Source organism: Leptonychotes weddellii, chromosome 2 (assembly GCF_054177405.1).
Source record: "Leptonychotes weddellii isolate Sample4059 chromosome 2, ASM5417740v2, whole genome shotgun sequence".
In the NCBI taxonomy this organism is placed as follows: Eukaryota; Metazoa; Chordata; class Mammalia; order Carnivora; family Phocidae; genus Leptonychotes; species Leptonychotes weddellii.
In genome coordinates, this window is record NC_138370.1 from 92,199,514 (window position 1) to 92,222,816 (window position 23,303).

Genomic DNA, 23,303 nt, shown 5'->3' on the forward strand with positions numbered 1-23,303 from the left:
TTTTTTTTTTCAATTTCAGCTGAATTTTAATGAGCCTCTGTGATAATCTGTACAGCTCCTGACACCACCTTCAAAAAGGAAACAATCACTCGTACATTCATTGTAAAAAATCTATAAATGCATTTTGGAAATAAGTCAAAGAATATTTTTAAAATGGATACACTAAACAATATTTTTTTCACATTATTTAATCTTCAAAGAGAGTGAAAGATTCTGAGAGATATTTATTCCACTACCACTGAGGTGATGAGTCACACTTGGAAGGCTAGAAGAAAAAAGAAAGAAAGGAAAAAAGAAAAGAAAAGAAAAGGAGAACAAGGAAGGCAGCACCTAAAAGCTTCTTTTTTTTTTTCTCACCAAAGCCTGAACAGGGGACATGCACCCCCACTTTTTGGGATAGGTTGTCACAAAAAATAATAATTAGGCCTCCCTTTCCAAATTTTTATTTATTTTTTATTTTTTAAAATATTTTATTTATTTATTTGACAGAGAGAGAAACACAGCAAGAAAGGGAACACAAGCGGGGGAGCGGGAGAGGGAGAAGCAGGCTCCCCACTGAGCAGGGAGCCCGATGCAGGGCTCGATCCCAGGACTCTGGGATCATGACCTGAGCCAAAGGCAGACACTTAACGACTGAGCCACCCAGGTGCCCCCCTTTCCAAATTTTTAATGATAGATGTATTAGGACATGTGAAAGGCAGATTTAGCAGACTTGGGATCAAAGTTTATTTAACTCACTTGGTATGATGGTTAAGGAAATAGATATTTTTCACAGATGCTTTTTACTTGGTCACCCATGCATTTGCCCATTCATTCTATAAGGAAAGACATCATGGTGTAAGAGGAAAACAGGGCAAATAGCTCCTGCTTGTGCCTTTTGTTGCTAACCAGTCTCAGGTTCATCTTGCACACTGCACTGGATTAAAGTAAAAACTTTAGCATATCACCTAGACTCCTTAAGAACACATGGCACATCTTTTTAGACTTTTGGAACAGCATATTAATGTCTTCACCATTATCCTCAAATGAATATCCCTAATTTTATATGTCTCATTTAACATACGTGTCTTTTTAAAAATGATCTCAATTTTATTTGACCTTTCCAAGGTTCTTAAGTTAGTGTTCCTACCCTACATGCTGCCTTGCCTTTTTTTTCTTTGTGACGCGCACAGCACTAGATAAGTGTATAGTAAACTTACTTTTCCTCGTTGTGTTTCTTCTTTACATTCACTCTACTACCACTCTCATAACACTTCTGACTCTAGATGTATGGGTTTTCCCACACAAGCAATGCTTTGTGACACCAACTGGGTGTCCTACAATTCAGTTCAATTTGGATATGACCCAGAGTTAGTGCAGACCACACAAGTTAAGGACTCAGTCCCAGGAGACTGACCCCACCCACTTCAGATGCCAATTGCAAGTAGTAGATCCCAGGTTCTTCTCGCTGACTTTGAGACAAATCAAAGATTCTTGTGACCTCACCGTGGATTCAGATTCGATTGTTAGCTGGAAAGCTCACACAACTCGGAATCACTTACTTTCATTTACCAATTTATTGTATGATAAAAAATACAGATGAACAGCCAGATGAAGAGATACATAAGATAAGGTATGGTAGGGTCCTAAGTGCAGGAGTTTCTGTCCCTGTGTATCACCCTCCTGGTTTGTGGATGTCTTCACCAACCTAGAAGCTCTACAGACCCCCAAATTTTAGGAATTTTATAGAGGCTTCATCATTTGATCATGATCCATCATTGACCCAATTTCCCTCTCCCCTTCCTGTAGGATGGGGGCAAAGCTGAAAGTTCGAAGCTTCGAAACAGGGCTTGGTCTTTCTAGTGACCACCAGGATCCCACCAAGCATTGCCTCATTAGGAAAAAAGCTACCGCTATCACCCAGGAAATTCCAAGGGCTTTAGGAGCTCTGTGTCAAGGAACCAGGGTCAAAGACCAAATATTAGAACAAAAGATGTTCCTAGTGCTCTTATCACTTAGGAAATTACAAGTGTTTTAGGAGCTTTGTGCCAGGAACTGGAGGGCAGACATATATGTATGATTTTTTCTATTATTTCACAGTAAGATTCAGACACATCACAGACTACATCGCTTTGGCATCAGTAACAATGCCAAACTGTCTCCTATCTCAAGCATAGAACATAAGTAAACATCTTTGGTATACCATCTTTTATTGTCCAGACTTCCTCATTTCCACTGGCTAATTTTTGTTAGGGAAGGATAAGTGGGAGGATTGAATGGAAGGATAACTCCTTAGGTTAAAACACACACACACACACACACACACTCATACTCAAACTCACACACATTCAAATTCACATATCTACAATGGCAATAATATGTATCTATCATTCTTCTAACTCTGAACATATTAATGTTAAATAAATGTCACATTTAAATTTTATTTATTCTTTTGGTTGGCAGATTCTAGTTCCATATGCTTTTTAGTTTTTTTCACTATTGCTTATTAAGATGAGCTGTTCTAATATGCAAAGCTGACATCTCATCCTTTGTGTATTCAAAAATAAAAATCACATCTTTGGGAGTCTGGGTGGCTTAGTCGATAAGCGTCTGCCTTTGGCTCAGGTCATGATCCCTGGGTCCTGGGATCGAGGCCGCATCAAGCTCCCTGCTCAGCACAAAGCCTGCTTCTCCCACTCCCCCTGTTTGTGTTCTCTCTCTCTGTCAAATAAATAAGTAAAATATTTTAAAAAAATAAAATAAAAATCACATCTTTAATGTCAGAATAGATAAGGATGTAACAAAGTATTAACTTGTCATGCATTTAGTTTCTTTTTAAATTCCCAACTAAATTTATTTTTAAAATACTAAGCAAACCCCCAAAGTATGTGGATTAAATAGATTTCTGCTCTTGTGGGTGATATGGAGGGTGGGAGGATGGGGATGGGGCTAATAACATGTATGCTTAAATGGATTTCTAAATCAAATACATAAGCTTGGAGATGTCTAGTAATAGACATCATAGAAGACTACATAATTTCCTTTGGCAAATTTCAATTTTCTTTCAATATTTATTATATATATTGTTTAATTTAACTTTTAGTTTTAAAATGTACTTTATGAAAATTGTCAGATACATATAAAAGTAGAGGATAGGGTATAATTGGTTTATATATTTTAACCAAACCAAAGCCTTTTTATTGCTGTATTTCATTTGTTTTTAGTAAAATGCAATTCAATTTATTTATAGGGAATAGAATTTTGAAACACTTGAAAAGTTTTTGGAAAGCAAATAATCATCTTAAAGAATTATGTTTCATATCAGTATTAGTAAGTCCCTGACATGGAAGTAAATTTTCCCTTAAATTAAATATGAACTCACTGGGAAGGTTTTTCAAATGGGTTTACTGTCTTTCACAAGCAAAAATTCAAGTGTCTCTCTCTCTCTCCAAATATATACATACAGATGTATATATTTAGAATCTGAAGAATTAAAATGGTAGAAATTGTAAAATTTCAAATTATAGATTTTTGAGATTGTTTTAATTTTTTTCCAAAATCTAAGGTATAAATAAGTTATTTCAAGTTATTACTGAACTTTATTTAAATTACCAACTAAGAAAAATGTATTTCAGAACATAAAAATATAAAATGGAAGTAGTGATATAATATTATAAAGTGCAATCATTTAATCTTTTAATCATTAAGTTTTTAATCATTAATAACCATTAATTACACAGATTCCTTAGATTTAAAAAACAAAATATAAAAACCCATAAAGTATTTACAATATGTTACAATATATACAATATGCAACTCTTACATTATAATAGAGGCTACTTTGTTTTTTTTATGATGTTGTATGTCAATAATATACAGCATTATTATATATTAAAGTATATGTATCACAGATTGAAAGCATGAACTTTTTTTGGGGCGCCTGGGTGGCTCAGTCGTTAAGCGTCTGCCTTCGGCTCAGGTCATGATCCCAGAGTCCTGGGATCGAGCCCCGCATCGGGCTCCCTGCTCGGCGGGAAGCCTGCTTCTCCCTCTCCCACTCCCCCTGCTTGTGTTCCCTCTCTCGCTGTGTCTCTCTCTGTCAAATAAATAAATAAAATCTTTAAAAAAAAAAAAAAGCATGAACTTTTTGATTGTTTCCACTAGTTTGACACTAGTTTGGCAAACTGGGAAATGGAAAATTCCATAAATAGTCTAAAACAGTTTTGAGAAGAATGAAGAAAAATTTTCTAGAAAACAATTCACTAAAAATCAGAGTCATCCATCCAAAAAAAAAAATCTAATGATGGAAAATTATGTCCATTTGTGGTGAAGCCATTTGGGGAAGATTTTTTTTTTAATTCTATCTACATTCCTTTTCTTTTGAACTAAAGAAAGTGATAGGGAAATAGAACATTTGATAGTTGGACAAAAATTAATAATGAATAAAAATATAAATTAATAAAAATTCCATTTTAATTCTGATTACAGGAGTAAGCCAAATTTAGGAATGCGCTTTGAGACAAACATGTCAAAGCTGTCCTTCTCATCTAGGTTCCTGGCCCCTTATTAGAGAGGTCTGAGGATGGTTGTTCCCATCTTGTTCTTTCTCCCATAGCTTCTCTCTCACTTTGCTTCTAAGAGTAGAGGAGAAATCTTGTCTATGTTACAGTGAAGAAGGCCAAGTGTCTCCTTGTACCTTCAGAAAAGGATATGTTATTAAAGGGAAAAACCTGTAACAACTATATACTTAAGACAAAATCATTCCCTCAGGTTGGCTCTCCAGATACTTAACAGATACTTAAGAGCATGTTTCACTGTTCCAACTCCCACACAAATATTTGATTTCCTAATTCTTTATGTATATAATGTTTACCAGTCCTGTAGAAGCCATCTTTATGGTAATTAACATTTACACTAAAGCTTTCTTTCTTACCCCTCTTTTTTTTTTTTTTTTTGAGATGGTTAGTTTGAAAAATTGTCTCAATATGTGTGTATATATACTCTTTGGCAAAATCAGATAAGATTCTGTATTCTTGAGGACATGAAAAAAATCTCTAATAGTAAAAACCTAGACTATAAACTTCAGACTATTAATATTTTAGCATATTAACACACTAAAATTATATTTGATATGTATGTTTCTTATATATAAGTATCTATATCACATAAGTATTTCTATTTCTATTTATGGTTAGTCATTACATTTCTCCTTTTTTTTCAGATAATGTTTAAAGGATTCTGCATCAGTATTTGGTATTGGACAAATTCAAAATCTCTTCTTCAACTTTTGGTCTCCTGCTCTATTGCCTTCCAGCTTTAACTTACTTGTGATCCCTTCAAACATTTTACATGGTTTGCGATGGTTACATGAACTTGTGGGAAGTGATATTTGCACCATCTCATACTTTATTCACTATGGCACTTTAGGAAAAGAAATTGGAATAAACTTCCAAAGCAGTATTTTGAAAAATGAATCTTATTGTGAAGCTTCGGAGAAGTTTTCGAACATTGATTGTTCTCTTAGCTACCTTTTGCTTGGTGAGCATTGTCATTTCTGCCTACTTTCTCTACTCTGGCTATAAACAGGAAATGACACTTATTGAAACCACTACAGAAGCAGAATGTGCTGACATCAAAAGTCTACCATATCGGTCATTGGAGCTAAAAACAGTTAAACCTATTGATACATCCAAAACTGATCCTACTGTCCTCCTATTTGTGGAGAGCCAGTACTCTCAACTTGGTCAAGATATCATAGCTATCTTGGAGTCTAGCCGATTTCAGTACCAAATGGTCATTGCCCCCGGCAAGGGGGATATACCTCCTCTTACAAATAATGGCAAAGGAAAATATATTTTAGTCATTTATGAAAATATTCTGAAGTACGTCAGCATGGACTCATGGAATCGAGAGCTTTTAGAAAAATACTGTGTGGAATACAGTGTTAGTATAATCGGTTTTCATAAAGCCAATGAGAACAGCTTACCAAGTACACGATTAAAAGGCTTTCCTTTAAACCTTTTCAATAATCTAGCTCTAAAGGATGGTTTTGTCAACCCTCAGTCTCCTTTGCTGCATATTACCAAAGCCCCCAAGGTTGAGAAAGGCCCTCTTCCTGGGGAAGACTGGACTATTTTCCAATATAATCATTCAACCTACCAGCCCGTGTTTTTAACTGAATTACAGACAGAAAAATCCCTTTCATCCTCATCCAGCAAACCACTCTATGCGACAGTGATTCAAGATCTGGGACTTCATGATGGAATTCAGCGAGTTCTTTTTGGCAACAACTTAAACTTTTGGCTACACAAGCTCATCTTCATAGATGCCATCTCTTTCTTGTCAGGGAAGAGACTGACACTGTCCTTGGACAGATATATTCTTGTGGACATTGATGATATCTTTGTTGGGAAAGAGGGAACAAGGATGAATGTCAACGATGTGAAGGTAAGAACATTTATAAATAACATCGTAATTTTTATTTCACTAACTGTGGTATTAATAAAATATAATTTTGAATATTTTAGATTCCTAATTACACAAAATTTTCAGATGTCATATGTTTGAAATTAATTAGGCATTTAGAAAAATTTTGAACTAAGCCTTGAATACTCCTCACATACATACCTCAGATGTTTCGGAAGGGATAGAACTAACATATCCCAAAGAATATTTGAACTTAATCTCCTGGTCTCTTCTTAGACCTTGACCATCTCAGGTGGAACCCTGTAGAACTGTCTCCCCTTTCTAGATGTTGTGGTTTGTAGCTGTGAGACTAATATAGTCATAAAACTCGATCTCCGCTGATCCCCTTGCCCTACTTGGGTTTGACAATGGTGGTTGAAATACAAGATGGAGAAGAAACCCAAGGTCTTTTGTAACTTCCAGGAAGCATAGTGTTTGTTTATATGAAATGTCCATACACTTGTAAATATAGAGATGAGCGAAAATATAGTTTTATAGGGAAAATGTATTGGACTTGAACTTAGAAGTCTTCCATTATTATCTCTCTTATTAATTTATCATATTGTTTTGGGTAACACAACAGTGTTAGTACTTCTAGTTATGATCAAATTGACTATATAACAAATTCACCTTGCAATTGCTATTAGATAAAGAAAAAGCCAAATCTGGTATACTAGGTTAGGTAGGTAATTCTGAGAATAATTCCTTCTTTTTCATCTTGATTTAATATTCTCATTTGTGCCTGTCTTGTCCTGTGTATAGCTAAATTCATTCTTGGACAAATAAGTTTAGCAAACATATAAACAGAAATAATAGGGCATGACTTAAAATTATAATAGAACTAAAGATTGTTAAGATCATATCATGTTTTTGAACTCCGGTTTTTTTATCCCCCAAAGATGAAACCTCAATCAGTACTACTTCAAAATGACAGCATTTTTCCCCATCCTAAGACCTTATGACCACCAAAGTAAAATATGATTAAGACCAGTGATATAAGATCACTTTTTAAAAATCTTCAAAGTACATGTGAACCAGTGAACTTTGTTTTTAATGAACCACTGAATGAAGCAACACTTGACTGGTACCCAAATATTTCATTTTTGACGTTGTTGTAAAGGGATTGAGTGATGCCTCTTGAGTTCTGTCTAGATTTTTCTGTTTTTTTTTCTTACTTGTTTTGTATTTACTATTCCTTTAATTAGTATAAATTCTAGTTTTATTTTTATTTCAAAATCATAAACTTAAGAAGAGGTTATATGCTTCATAAGAGTCTCTGAGTGATTCCTATCCTGAAATCCTAAAAGGAGAGGGTTTCTTAATTCAGTTTAACAAAATATATGACTTGAAAAAGTTTTTATAACTCTAACAAATTTTTTTTTCAGTTCATATTCAGCTATTTCACTTACTCTGAATAAAAACAAACAAATAGCTATTCATCACTATACAATATTCACTGATGACTTCTTAAGTGACATAACCCCAAAAGGAGTAACAGAATACTGAAATTTAACGAAAGCTAGAACAATGTCACAGGCAGAGAAAGGATCAGAAATGTTGTATGTGTATATGCAATATATGTAGTTTGTGTATGTATGTGCACATGTATCTTAATTATATACTCTACACACACACACACACACACACACACACACACACATACTGTCACTTTGAAGAAAATCCTTTTTCCTGCCCCTTTTGGTGATTCTTCCTCAGAACTGTTAATCAAAGACTATCGGAAACTTGATTGGAACTGAGGGCTCTTACCCTCTTGGTTACTTAAAGGTCAAGAGGAAATAGTTTTCCAAATATAAAAATTATAGTCCCAGTACTTGGCATTTGATTTTTATTTTGACCTTATTTTTGGATAACTATGATTTTGTGGAAAAGAATTTTAAATTATGTGTAGAAAAGTTCTCAATACTCCCATGTTCTTCACCCTCATGTCCCTTTTCTGGTGTTGTAATATTCAATCATACACTGGTAAAAATGAGGAGAAATCCATCTTCCCTCAAATTCTCCCTGAATTTCCTAGAACAAGAGTATTGCATGGTCACTGAAATTTTTCTATATAATACTGAAATAGAGAGTAGAGGTATTCTGTTCCTCAGCAGAACACATATGGGAAAGCATATGGGTCATGGTTGAAAATTCTTGGTTATTTACATGATTGGACTCTCCCTGGGCCACTCCCACAATTAAACCTGGAGCATATATCTGGGAGCATTTACAACAAATTCAAACACAGTTTTGCCTGCAACACCACCTCACTCTGTTGACAAAAAATATATTAGCATATTTTAGCTTGAGCACATTTTCCCATTTTGAGACAAAGATTCTGGATCATACTGCTAAAGAATTAACATTTTTAAGGCACAGCATTTGATACAGTGGAAAGAGAACGAGTTTTGTTGTTTTTTTTTTAATTGAACTTGAAAACCCATATTCTTTTCACTTCATTCTTCTACCTAACCTAAGCTACCATATATCTAGCTTCTTTTAGAAACTTACATACTTTATCTGATTTCATCATGCCTTCCTCCAACCAAAGCCCTTGAGATAGAAATCAGTAGGTTCATTTCCAAGGCAAGCAAAATTAAGCTCAGGCATTTGCAGTAACTATCATCTAATTGTTGCCAAAATTTTATCATATATATGTATAAACTCAAGATATAAGAGAAAAATTATTCATGTATATGATCTTATAGAAACTAATTATATTTCAAATGATTGTAAAATATTAGTTATCAATAACATCAGAGAATATGGTAATATTCCTGTGTGGTCTTAGAGGCAATCACAAAATATTCCTGTACATCTAAACTTCTATTAGCAGGATGACCTCAGGCTATTTAGGGTGATGTCTTATACACTTGAATCTATTCTTTACTAGTTTTGAAAACAATTCTCAATTCATGATGGCCTTAATTATATGTATGTAATGTTAATTCCAAATGTGATAACAGTTGAGCAATAATGTATTTTTAGGGAAAGCAAAAATAATAAATGGCTATACTGATTATTAAAATTTTAATTTTAAAAAACTTCTTGCAGCCCACTAATTTGATTTCCATAGAAAATGCTTTACCCTTGGTTGGAACATTTTGTATAGTCTTGGATGTTTGGTAGAATTAATGTGGTTTTTTTTTCATAGTTTCCAAAGATAGAATAAATGTTCTTTCCCAATAAGGGATTTGAAAACATGAACATGGTGAACATAAGCTTCCACATGGGCAATGAAATCAGATTTATTATTGATGCCATCAATAATTTTGGTGCTTTAATCAATTCTGTGACCTGTTGCTGCTTTCTCTGTTGGCAACAAAATATCATTATTAGCATTTTTATGTGTCTTTACATTTCTTAAAGAAATACATTTATTTATTTATTGAACATCTACTGTATATAAGACTATAAGACATTATCTGCCTAATAAATCTAAACTTCTTATTTTAAGGTTCTATATGGTCCAGTTCAATATACCTTCTCAACATTTATTCTTACTATTTCTCAATACATACTGCTTGTATTAGGTTAGCCCACTGTCTATTCCTCAGCTATAGCTTGCTCATGTCTATCTTGACCTCTTTTCTCAGTTTCTGTGCCTTGACTAAAATATATTTTCTGAATCTACCTATATTTCAAAAGATATCTTAAGTCCTACTTCTTATGATAAGGTGATACATGTCCTAATGACCCCAGTAGGTGGGGATTTCTCTTTAAGTCCCTGAATAATCATTGGTCTTAAGTCTCACTTAGCATCCTCATGTACATGAGTCAACTTCAAAATTAGACAATGAGACATTTTTCTCATACATGTACATATGAGAAAGTACATAACAAGGAAACTTAGACATGATTTGAAAACATTTAATTGACAATTATTATACTGTCTTTAACTATTTGGTGAGTGCAGGACTAATTAGTCATAGAATTGATTTACTACATTAAGACAAATAATTTAAGGGTAGTTTTGAGGTTTGTCTCAAAACAAGTGGCTTGTATATTCTAAGTAGGGGGCAGAACTAGAAAAAAAAATTATGTTGTAAACCTGGAATAAAAAAAAAAAAGAAAGAAGAAAAAGAAAGAAAGAAAGAAAGAAAGAAAAGTCAGCAAGCTAATTGGTTTCTTTTTCTTTTCTTTTTCTTTTTTCCCTCCACATGGTGTTTTTAATGGATGTACCCTAGACTAGTGCTAAGCCTTGATCCAGATAAAACAATTTAGCAATATCTTAACCTGGATATTTTCATGCATTTATTTGACTATATATTTCCTGAGTTAAAAATCATATGTTTGAAGATTTAAAATGCAAAATAAATTGTATAAATTGAATGACCAAAACATGAAAGATGTTAATTTATTAGATATAAAGGAGACAATTAATAAAGGATCTTACAATACAGGTAAATGAGTTTTGGTTACTTCCAATAGCGTTTGAAAGCTTTTACACAAGAAAATTATATAATGAAAATACTTGTGCAGTTTTTTTCTATTATTAATGTAAATATTTAAATAAAATCTCAGTTCAAACGTTTGTAGGAATTGTCACATTTAACAGGGATCAGGTTGCTATGAATAGGAAAGAAGAAATCTACCATAGAAGAAAATTTTAAAATCTTGATTAATCATTTGAATAAGGGTTGGAAGAGAAAAAGAAAAAAATCTCATGATTTCTAAAGTCATGATCTAAGAAAACAGAAACTTATTGGTACTATGAATATTGACACAGAAGATGAGAAAGCCTACATTGGTAATTGAAAAGATTAGTTTTCTAACATTTTTATAATTAGAAATGAAACAGGTTGTTACATCTAACAAATTAATAGGGAAACATTTTTTTTTTTTAGAATTCTTGATATCCTAGACTGAATGGATCACTATCAAAAAGGGAGCTGAAAAGTAAAAATTATATGTGATAAACGGAGTCCAGATTTGACACATATCAACCAGTGTAGATTCAGCAATGCAGAACAGTCCAGGCAATAGGAGTTGGATGGATGGCCCAGTCAGACAATCAAGCAAGCAGCAACTGAAAGTTCTTTGGCAGTTTCTAAGTTTGCAAAACATGCATCAGTATGGGTAGCAGAACAGCTAAGTAGTGGCCCAGGCAGATGGGAGTAGCTTTGATCAAAGATATTTCACAACAGACTGAAGGTACCCAGTCCTGGGATTAGTCTGTAGGCAAAGAAAGTCTTCCACCTGAGAAAAATAGCACAGAAAGCAGTGTCCTAATCATAGAAGAAGAGTAGGATGTGACAACATATGACAATATGTTGTTCAGCATAGGGGACATGACAGGGAACTTGGAAGGCAGGAGCCCAGGCATAACAATAATGCTGTACAGAAGAGAGGAGCCATCAGCAAGATTTGCTGAAATTGCAGTCCTTACACTGACCTAGGACTCCTTAATCCTTAGGACTCTAAGAAAAGGACTGCATTTAGTATCGCATGGAATCCTTAGATGCCCAGCTGCAAGAATTATGTATACTATTTGAAGGTGCTCAGTTGGTTCAAAAGATAAGCAGACACTATCAGAGGCTTATTATAAGAATGATTCATTTTCTATATAAACATAGTTAGAATCACTGTGTCAATTAAGATATTTTTGTAAGCTGAGTTTGGCTTGATTGAAAAGAGATGCTCTACGCAATGTATTTTGTCAAAGTTAGTAGTGATCTCAGAAAACCTCAAACAAAACCTGAATTTTGGTTCCAGGCTTGGAAGAGAACAGCCACCATATAGATGTATTTAATAAAAATTTTCCTTCTTTTATTTATAAGCTCAATGTAAATGTCTCAGATTTTCTTCTGAATTTTTTCATGTGGCACCATACACATTTGATTTGTCAATGGAAGAAAAAACTGTCTCTTCCAAAAAAAAGATTTCTTTATGGAAGCAAATAGAGTCTGTACTTAAAAAATTACCAAAGTGATATAAAAGTACACTTTTAAATGATAAGAATGAAAAAAAGAGAAAATATATACTAGTAGTATCCCTTCCAAATTGGGCATTTAACTAAAAACATTTACATTTTGTATATTAACTTCATATAATTTAATTCAATCATATTTTTATATAAGTGAGAAATCATTATTTCTTACCTATGAGCTCCTAATGTCATTTTTTATTATAGAATTTACACAAACATAAAATATTCAGTTCTTGATTTCATTAGTATAGGCAGGGCATGTTCACAATTATCTGCATTACAAGGTAGAATGCAATATATACCATGGCAAAATGTGGACAATGGGAACAAAGAAGGGGCTATAGTAGGAATTAGGGAAATTTCATGGAGGAGGTAAGATTTGAGTCCTCTGTCATGGTATGACAGAACACTAGCAAATCCAGAAGGGGAGGTATATTCATGGTCAATGGATCAGCCCAAGCTAAGATTTGGCTAAAACTATCAGATTTTTGGGAATGGTAAGTTGTCTGTGTTGGTTGGATGATTAAGTAAGAAAGAAAAGTAAGTGTTATTAAATGCTGAAGATACTGGCTGTGGCCATAATATAGAACTTTGTTGACAAAGGATACTATTTGAGTCACTGAAAATTTTAAACCAGAAAGTAACATGATCAGAGCTAGGATTGAAGAAAAATATATTGTTTGAACCAGGGATATGTTTTTTGTGGACACCTCTCAAAGAACCTATTACAACAATATAGAAATAATAATTGTTACATATTTTTAAAAATAGGATTTATTTAGCCTATCAATATATCCTAAGCACTGTGCTAATCATTAACAGGAAGTATATCATTTAATACTCATAACAACACTAAGAGGAAATATTTTGTACATTTGCGGAATGAATAAAATGAGGCTTGGCAATATTAAGATACTCATCTTGCTAATAAGTGGCAGAGCAAACAAACCCAGACTGTCATGAATGTCTAAGTTTTCTTTTAGAAAACAATATTGTGGTTTTGGGTTTGAGTCTCAGTGCCAGCAGTAACCAGTTAACTTTGGGCATGTTTACTAACTTCTCCAATTCTCAGATTATAGATCTGTAACACTGGTGTAAAAAGACCCACTTCTTAGCATTATAGTGAGCTCTTAATGAGATAAGACATGGAAAGTTGTTAGGACAGAGCCTGAACTGCAAGATTTACTCAATTTAGTTTGGTGGCAGTTAGGATGGAAAGGGGAGATTGGGAGAGCCCATGCACAAGTAGAATTGACAGGACTTGGGCACATACTCATTGGAGGAGTAGAGAAAAAGGAGGAGATGTAATGGCATCATGGTTTTTTCCAGGGTGTATGCATTAACATATGCAGAAACAGGTGGAAGAAAAGGTGTTGGGAAGTTAGGAGTTGGTTTAAAGTCTAATGATTTAATGTGGGATATTCAGATGTAGGCATTTAAAAAAGCAAGTCTAAATTTTTGGACACTGTCAGAGGTGGCAGTATAAATTTAGAAATCATCAAGTTTAATCTTAGTGATGATCACTAAAGGGAAATGAATCAAAGAAGGAAACAGGTTGAACACATTTTTTGGATATCCTGTAAAAAACCCAAGATTATGACAAGTTAGTTTCAAACAGAGGAAAATTGTTTCATGTATTAAGATAGTAGCCTTCCAACATCCTCTTCATTAATTATATGAAGAAAGCCTGAAACCTCAATAAATGTTGGTTGTCCAGAGGAATAAAATTAAAGGAATGCCTAACTGAGAGCAGCATGGTGTTCATGCAACACAGAAGGCACAATCGTTTGTCTGGAATTTGGCAATTTCAATTCTTTTTCCTTCTTATTTATGACCTCTTGATCAACAAGAATTGCAATATGACCCCCTCCTAACTTGACAGTGAGGTGTACCAAATGACTCTTTACCATAAATATCCCTGAAATGTGGAGTGATGTATAGGGGTTAAGAATAAAGAGAACAAGAAAGCTAAATCCTCATTTTTAGTTATTGTGTCCAGAAATTATATTTCAATGAAAGATTTTTATTTAGTTTTTATGTGTTTATTCTCTTGATGACAGTGTTCATTCTGAACATGTCTGCCTTTTTGTTGAAAACAAGAGTTTAGAGGCATACTTTCATTTAAACCTGTTTTCTGGGTATCAACTAATTATTCTTTAAAAAGCACATTTTAAAATAAGACCTGTTACCAAGTTAGGATTTTCAGCTCAGAATAATTTTTAAAGCTTTTTATATACAAAATCAATTTTAATTTAAGATTGGGCATTCCCTGAATTCATTTGCAACTCAAAACAGGTTAAATAGTAATGAATCTAACACTAACATGAGTACTCACTTCTGTTAGTTTACAGTATAAGATAATTACTGAGCAGAGAACAATCTCTTGATACACCAGGGGAAGAATACAATTAAAGTCCATGAGCTCCATTTTGCTACTGGAGATGTAGGAATTGTATCCATGGGAAAGAGAAAATGTTAGAAAATATTTTGGTAAAAGCAACCAGGCTAGCCAGGTCTCAGCAAGGTAGAAAACAACCCTGATTAGAGTTCTTACATCTCACTGTTAATGCCTAAAAGCCCTGGAGATAGTTATGGGGATATTTTCTGATTAGTTTTGTATATTTTGTCATTCTCTGTGATGATATAAATAGTGATTAATGCTTAGATTATAATGAGCCTCTTTAGCTAAGGTCACCATGTTTTTGTTATGATAATCATCAAAAGATACTACAAAATGGTTTCATTTCTAAAGAATAACTAAAGAGAAAAAAAAAAAAACTTACTCCTTTTATACTCCCTATAGAAATACACAGCATGTTCTGAAATAAATAATCATATAATCCTGAGGCAGCTAGAATATTATTATTATTATTATTATTAGGATAATAGATTAAACTATCAAAGTATTTATAGACATTGAATTTTATTTCCATTCAACTCATAATTTTTCATGTCTACTCTGAGCTGCACTCTCTAGTTTCTTGCTGGGGTTGATAATTTCCACCTGCTATTTTCTTTTTTCAAATAAAGCAAATATTCCTCTGATGTGTTCCTTTATTATTAAACTTTTGAAACATTTCATACATTCTAAAGAGTGTATATGATGAATATTATTTAAAGGATGATAAGAAAAAAAAATGGCTTTGTCCATACCACTTAGCTTAGGGTATAGAATATGACCACCACCTTTCCATCACATACCACTTTTCTTCCTGGAGAGGTAGTGTCCTGAATTTTGAGAGTTACCATACATTGTGAATGTTACCATACATACAATACAAATTTTCTGCAAATTTCCCCCTTTTATTCCTTAGATTTACCTACACTGATGCTTATAATTCTAGTTCATGAAATTTAATTTCTTTGTAGTATTTATTTTTTCCAATGTTGATATTGGCAGACTTTTAATATTTTTGGCTATTTGGTGGATATAAAATTGTATATGAGTTGTTTTTTGCATTTCTTGATTATTTATGAGGTTGAAGAGCTTTTATGTACTTGATGACCATTATTGTTTTCAAATTTTCGTATTTTCAATTACTTTGAAAGTAAGTTGCAAAACATCAGATTTCATCTTTCACTACCTCAGCATTGATTTCCTAAGAAAAGGATATTCTCGGGGCGCCTGGGTGGCTCAGTTGGTTAAGCTACTGCCTTCGGCTCGGGTCATGATCCTGGAGTCCCGGGATCGAGTCCCGCATCGGGCTCCCTGCTCGGCGGGGAGTCTGCTTCTCCCTCTGACCCTCCTCCCTCTAATGCTCTCTGTCTCTCATTCTCTCTGTCTCAAATAAATAAATAAAATCTTTAAAAAAAAAAAAGAAAAGAAAAGGATATTCTCCTTCAATAAACATTATAACAGTATCATACTTAAGAAAATTTAAAAGTACAATATTTATTATAGTCTATATTAAAAATTTATCCAATTGCCCCAAAAATTTCTTTATATCTTATTTTGGTTTTTCAGGATCAAATCAAGATTTGTAATATAATAATGTTTATCAATGCAATCTCTTTATTTTAATCTGAAACAGTTCTCTCACATTTTTTGCTTTCATCACATTGACTTTTTTTGTTTTGACTTTATTTTTTGAGTTTTAGGTTTACAGCAAGATTGAGAGGAAGGTCCAGAGATTTCTTATATATCCTCTGCCCCCACACATGCATAGCCTCCCCCATTATTAACATCCCCCACCAGAGTGGTACATGTTGCAACTGATGAACCTACACATAATCATCCAAAGTCCATAGCTTATACTAAGTATCACTCTTGGTGTTGTATTGTCTATGAGTTTGGACAATTGTATAATGACAAGTATTAATCATCAAGGTATCCTACAGAACATTTTCACGGCCCTAAAAAATCCTCTGTGCTCCACCTATTCATCCCTCCTCTCCTACGTTTTCATAAATTCTGCAAAGCCTGTGTGTTGTTTTCTCATTTTAACTTTGAATTGTTTGTTTTTATACTGATTTCTAGTTATTTATATAGTCTGGATTCATCCTTTGTTGATGATATGTTTGCAAATATCTCCTCCTGGTATACTACATGTCTTTTCACTTCTTTTAAAGGTGTCATTTCAATGATGAAAAATATTTAATTTTTATTGTAGTAAAATATATCAGTATTTTAAATACATTATTTGTGGGCATTTTTTTGTATGTATGCTTTGTCATCTCTATCTCAAGAAGTTTGTGAAACACTGGCCTTATCTGTTATTTAAATGTTCTCTAATATTCTCAACCTAAAAATTTCATTTGGGGATACATTAAAATTAATCACTTTTAAAATGATTATTATATATTCTTTCTTTTTAAACTATCTTTATGAGTTACTTTATAATTTATATTTTCAAGAAATTTTTCCATTGCATTACTTCAAAATGTCTAGTTTAAATTTGTTCACAGTAGAAATTTATTATATTTTAAATCTCTCTAGCAGTTGGTTATGTCATAGTTTCATTTCTAATGTTCATTTTTTTTCTCTTCCATTTTCTTGATTGATCCATTTGGCAGAAATTAGCTAATTTTATTTTCTCTTTTTTCAATACTCTTCATTATTCCTTTTTATTTCCCTTTCAATGTTTGCTTTTATCTTTGTACATTCTTGTGAAATTTTTGTTTTATCCTCATGTTCTTTTTCTGTCTTCTTTAAATAAATAACTAACTCATTAAGTGTTACCCTTTTTCTCTCATCTATATAGCATTCAGGGTCATATATTTTAAGATTATAATTTAAATAATTGTGTACTTTCTAAAAGTGGTATAGTTATTATCATTCAGTTGAGTTTTGTCTAATTTTTATCACAATTTCTTTTTTTGACCTTTGAATCAATCATGACTGTGTTTTCAAATTTTCTTAATATGTAAAGTGTTTTAAGTATTCTTTTACAACTGATTTCTAATTCGATATGATCTGTATAATCAGTGTTTGCTAATTTATTGGGAGTTGCATTATGGGGGAGTACAATGTTCCATTTTCTTTAAGGTTCCTCCTACATGTGTGCTTGAAAAGGGTGTATCTTCTCCAGGTTCAGAGATCTAGTTAATAATCTTTGCACAATATTGTTAATTGTGTTGCTCAAATTCTTTGTATCCTTTCTAAGTTTTTGTCTGTTGATCTCTGTATATTTTACCTGACCTGTGAGAGGTATGTCTATATCTACATTGACTATGGTAAAATCAGTATTACTGCTAAAGCTTTCAGTTTGTGATTTATGTATTATAAAGCTCTGCTTTTTTTTTTTACTTCTTAGACATTTACTCTTATTATATCTTTCTGATGAATTAAAACCTGTATCATTATCATTATGAAATGACTTCCATCATATCTGAAATATTTTTTTACTAAGATTTTTTTTTGTTATTTAATGTTATTATAGGTCCACTTCAGCAGTTTTGTTGGCTAAATCGTTATGCGTGTTTTTATTCCCAACCTTTCTATGTCCTATGGGCTTATTTGTGTCTCTGGTAACAGAAAGAATTTCATATTATTAATTTTTTAAAATATAGTCTGACAATCTTTTTTTAAACTAGTGGATCTAATCAAATCTCCAGAAGATAATGAGATGTAATATTCAAACAATAATAGCTCCGACTTTTTCAAAATCAGTGAATGACAACAATTTTCCAATACAGAAACCTTCCTCACAAAAAATCTGCAGCAGAATAAACCAGAAATAACTCCCTACCTATATATATTATAATGACACAAAATAACACAAGACCAAATTACTCCTCCCAGAAAGAAGAAGAAGGAGAAGGAGAAGAAGGAGAAGAAGAAGAAGAAGAAGTGGTTAGACTGGCAGGTGATTTTTGAAAAGTAGCAATGGAAGGCAGATTTAAAATCATCTTTTTTAGGGATGATAGTCTTCTTTTTGCAAAACAGAGAAACAGAGAGGCAGTTTTTGTTTTTTTGGTTTTGGGTTTTTTTTGGCATAGAAGCTGAATGATGGGAAGATGCTTCATCCCAATCTTAAAATTCTGCTTCAAACAAATCTGATCTAAATACAAATTGCTTGTTTTCCAGACATGAACATGTTTCACTGAAGTAAACTTGATTTGGGTGGGAATAAAACCATTATCTTTGTAGGCAAAAATAATACTTAAAACATTAATTTGAGGTAAGGATTAAATCCTGACCCTATTGGTCTTTAACTATAATTTTGTGCAGGTTAATATTATGTGGCACACTTTTTCCTCATTTGTAGAGTGAGATCTAATAATAGCACATATTCAACAGGTGGCTGTGAATATTAAATAATTTAACTGAATAACACTGAGGAAAGTACCTGACATTTTGTAAAAATCAGCTAATTTTCTTGATAATGGAGTTCAAGAAAATGATTCCTTTGATTTTTTCAACAATTTGGTTACTATATTTTACTGATTCTAAGACTCACGTTTAGTTTAATATTTTATCATCTCAGACATTATGATATGCCTTTTAATTCATAGCCTCTTATATTTTATGAAGTGTAGTAAACTAATTTTGCTTACTTTTTAAAAAATATTTATTATTGAAACATAGTTAACATACAGTGTCATATTAGTTTCAGGTGTACAACATAGTGATTTGACAATTCTATGTGATTCAGTGCTCACCATGATAAACCACCATCTACCACCAAACAATGTTATTAAAATACTATTGACTATATTCCCTATGCTATACTTTTCATCTCCACTACTCATTTATTTTGTAACGAAATTTATACCTCTTAATCCCTTTCCCCTAGTTTGTCTCCCTCCACCTCACTCCCCTCTGGCAACCACCAGTTCATTCTCTGTATCTAAGAATGTCTGTTTGTTCATTTGTTTGGTTTTTTTAGATTCCACATATAATTGAATTATATGTTATTTGTCTTTGACTGATTTCACTTAGCATAGTACCCACTAAGTCCATCCATGTCACAAATTGCAAGATTTCATTCTTTTTTATGGCTCGGTAATATTCCATTGCATATATATATCATCTTTATTATCCTTTCTTTCTTTCTTTCTTTCTTTCTTTCTTTCTTTCTTTCTTTCTTTCTTTCTTTCTTCTTTCTTTCTTTTTTTCTTTCTTTCTTTCTTTGTTTTTTCTTCTTTCTTTATTATCTTCTTTATTATCAATTCACCTATGGATGGATACTTGGGTTGCTTCCATGTCTTGTCAACTGTAAATAATGCTGCAATAAACAGTGGTGGCATATATCTTTTCTAAATTAAACTAATTTTGTTTAAACTGAGATCATAGTTTTTTTTATTTACCCACCTAATTACTTAATATAAATTCATATGATGAAATCTGAAGGTTGTCAATATTAGGTGTTTCACCTCCTTGTATTGAAAAATAAATCTACAAAAAACATCTTTGCTCATCAGAAAGATAATATATGAAAAAGTACTTCTAATTGTTTATAATAAAGTTGTGGGAAGTATATTTCATATAATTTTTATGATGTATTGAATGTGATTGCAAATGTATATAATGAATGAGGAATGCATCAAGTCATAGCACAAAGTTTTAAATGAAAAGAAGTGCTCTACTCATTTAAATGTTAGAACACAAAAATAAAAATAGTTTCTGAAGTCTGTATTCCATAGTTAAAATTTGCATAGTCATTTATTTAACATTAGCTAATGTCAAGGCATTGATGGTATTTTAAAAATTTTAACCACTTTATTGATGTATGATTGACATGTAAAAAGCTGTACATATTTTATATACACAACTTGATGAATTTGAAGTTAAGTATACTCCTATAAAACTGTCACCCCCAAAAAGGACATACATTTATCCATTACCTACCTTCCAAAGTTTCCTCCCACTTCCTTTATGATTGGTTTTAGTGTTAGTCTTAGTCTTGGTGTTATGGTGGTAAGAATACTTAACATAAAATTTACCCTCTTAGCAAATTTTAAATATACAATACAGTAGGGCACCTGGGTGGCTCAGTTGGTTAAGCAACTGCCTTCAGCTCAGGTCATGATCCTGGAGTCCCTGGATCGAGTCCCGTATCGGGCTCCCTGCTCAGCAGGGAGTCTGCTTCTCCCTCTGACCCTCCCCCCTCTCATGTGCTCTCTCTCTCTCATTCTCTCTCTCTCAAATAAATAGGTAAAATCTTTAAAAATAAAATATACAATACAGTATTACTATCTGTAAATATTATGCTGCACGGTGGATCTACAGAACTTATTTATCTTGTATAACTGAAATTTTGTATCCTCTGGCCAATACCTTCTCATTTCTCCCTCCCCCATCCCTTGGCAACCACCATTTTACTCTCAGCTTCTATGAGTTTGATTACTTTAGATTCCACATATAAGAGAAATCATACAGTATTTGTGTTTCTGTGCCTGGCTTTATTTTAGCATAATTTCCTCCATGTATGTTCATGTTTCTCCAAATGTCAGAATTTCCTTTTTTTTAAGGCTGAATAATATTCCATTGTATGTGTTACCAAATTTTCCTTATGTATTCATCTCTTGATGGGTATTTAGATAGTTTCCATATCTTGGCTATTGCAAATAATGCTGTGGTAAATGTGGGAGTGCAGATATCTCTTCAAAATCCTGGTTTCAGTTCCTTTGGATAAATACCCAGAAGTAGGACTGCTGGATGATATGATAGTTCTGTTTTTAATTTTCTTAGGAAACTCCATACTGTTTTCCATAATAGCTATAATTTAAATTACTTTTAATAATCCTTTGTTAATCTCATATATTAAGAGAGTTAAATATTATAAAAATTATAAAGCAATTCTAATCTAAGACAATGAAACAAATAGAATTTATAGAACATATGTGCAAAAATATTGCATTTACATAAAAATAAATGTTTCAGAGCTGTAAAGCCAAACTTTTTTAGAATTTATAAAAATATATAATTGAGGGGCGCCTGGGTGGCTCAGTTGGTTAAGCGAATGCCTTCGGCTCAGGTCATGATCCTGGAGTCCCGGGATCGAGTCCCGCATCGGGCTCCCTGCTCAGCAGGGAGTCTGCTTCTCCCTCTCCCGCTCCCCCCTCTTGTGCTCTTTCTCTCTCTCAAATAAATAAATAAAATCTTAAAAAAATATATATATATATAATTGAAAGACCAGCACAATTTGTCAAGCATCCATTCTTTTGATTTGAAAACTGAATGGATTACGAATGAAATGTAATACAAGTGGTTTTTTTTTTATTTGCTTACAAATAACTGTTACAGATAATATTTGGTAAAAGATATTTGATATCCAAATGCTTTATGAGATTCACACCACATATCTGCTATATCTGTTTTTCTTTTTAAAATGCAGTTAAACCTAAAAGAAGGTTGCGATGAACAAAGCACCAAATAAATGTAAGTTAAAAGGAAACAGGGGTTCCTGTGTGGTTCGGTCAAGTTAAGCATTAGACTCAGTTTCAGCTCAGGTCATGATTTCGAATCATGGGATGACCCCACCTCTGGCTCATGCTCAGCGGGGAGTCTGCTTAAAGATTCTCTCCCTCTGCCAGTTCCCCTCCACTCACGCGCACACAGGTACACACGCACTCTTTCTCTCAAATAAATAAATAAATAAATAAATAAATAAATAAATAAATCTTTTAAAAAAAAGAAACAAAACTTTGCTTCCTTAAGAATGTCTGCATAAGTAAAGCTTATGTATGGCAAATATCTTCTTCTATCCTTGAATAATCTAACTTCTTTTTAAAAAATCTAATTATCTACATACAGTGCTAATGTGCAATGTTCAATTATTCTTCAATTAATTTTATAAATGAAATTGAATTCAATAAATAAATGGTTTTCTAATGTTAAGTTTATCATTTTCTATTCGATTTAATATTCCAGAATAGCCACCATACACAATGAACACTTCATATCTAAGATGAAACATGTAAAATTTGCATAAGTTTTTTTACACTATTATTTTCCCAACATTAGTGTCATTTCACATATAAATAGAATACTCACAACTTTTAGACTATTTCACATATTTTAATAATAGAGCAATAATCCAAAATCTTATTTCAATTTACTCAGAAATTGCTCTAAAATACTAACTTAAAGGATGAAATTTGCTTACTTTATTTATGTGTTATAGTTTCCCTAATTTGCTTAATTATTTTAAAAACTTCTCACTTTTAAAAATGCTGCATTAGACCTATAATGAAAGAAGAATAACATTTTGGGTATATGGAAAATGTTGGTACAAAATATTGCTGCTAGAGAAAAAAAATGTATGATTCCTTATTATATAAACTCCCAAATATATACCATCCTCCAAATAATGTTTAATACATACCTAAGATGGACCCTCATAATTTGCTCCTTTACTCCTTAAATTCAAGACATAAATTTTAAACTATATGCTGTGTTTCAAATATTAAACTCCTATCCTATTTGAATATATTTTTTAAAATTTTTTAATTTTAATTTTAATTTTTAATTAATTTAATTTAATTT

The 23,303-nt window shown here is 32.5% G+C and overlaps 1 protein-coding gene across 1 annotated transcript in view; it reads left to right on the top strand.

Annotated features, from left to right (window-relative positions):
- Positions 1-5,448: 5,448 nt before the first annotated feature.
- Positions 5,449-23,303, top strand: part of LOC102745096 (N-deacetylase and N-sulfotransferase 4) — a 232,821-nt gene continuing 214,966 nt past the window's right edge. Inside the window, exon 1 of the mRNA XM_081813069.1 lies at positions 5,449-6,426. Coding sequence (XP_081669195.1) covers positions 5,449-6,426 — 978 coding nt within the window. The remainder of the gene's footprint in view (positions 6,427-23,303) is intronic.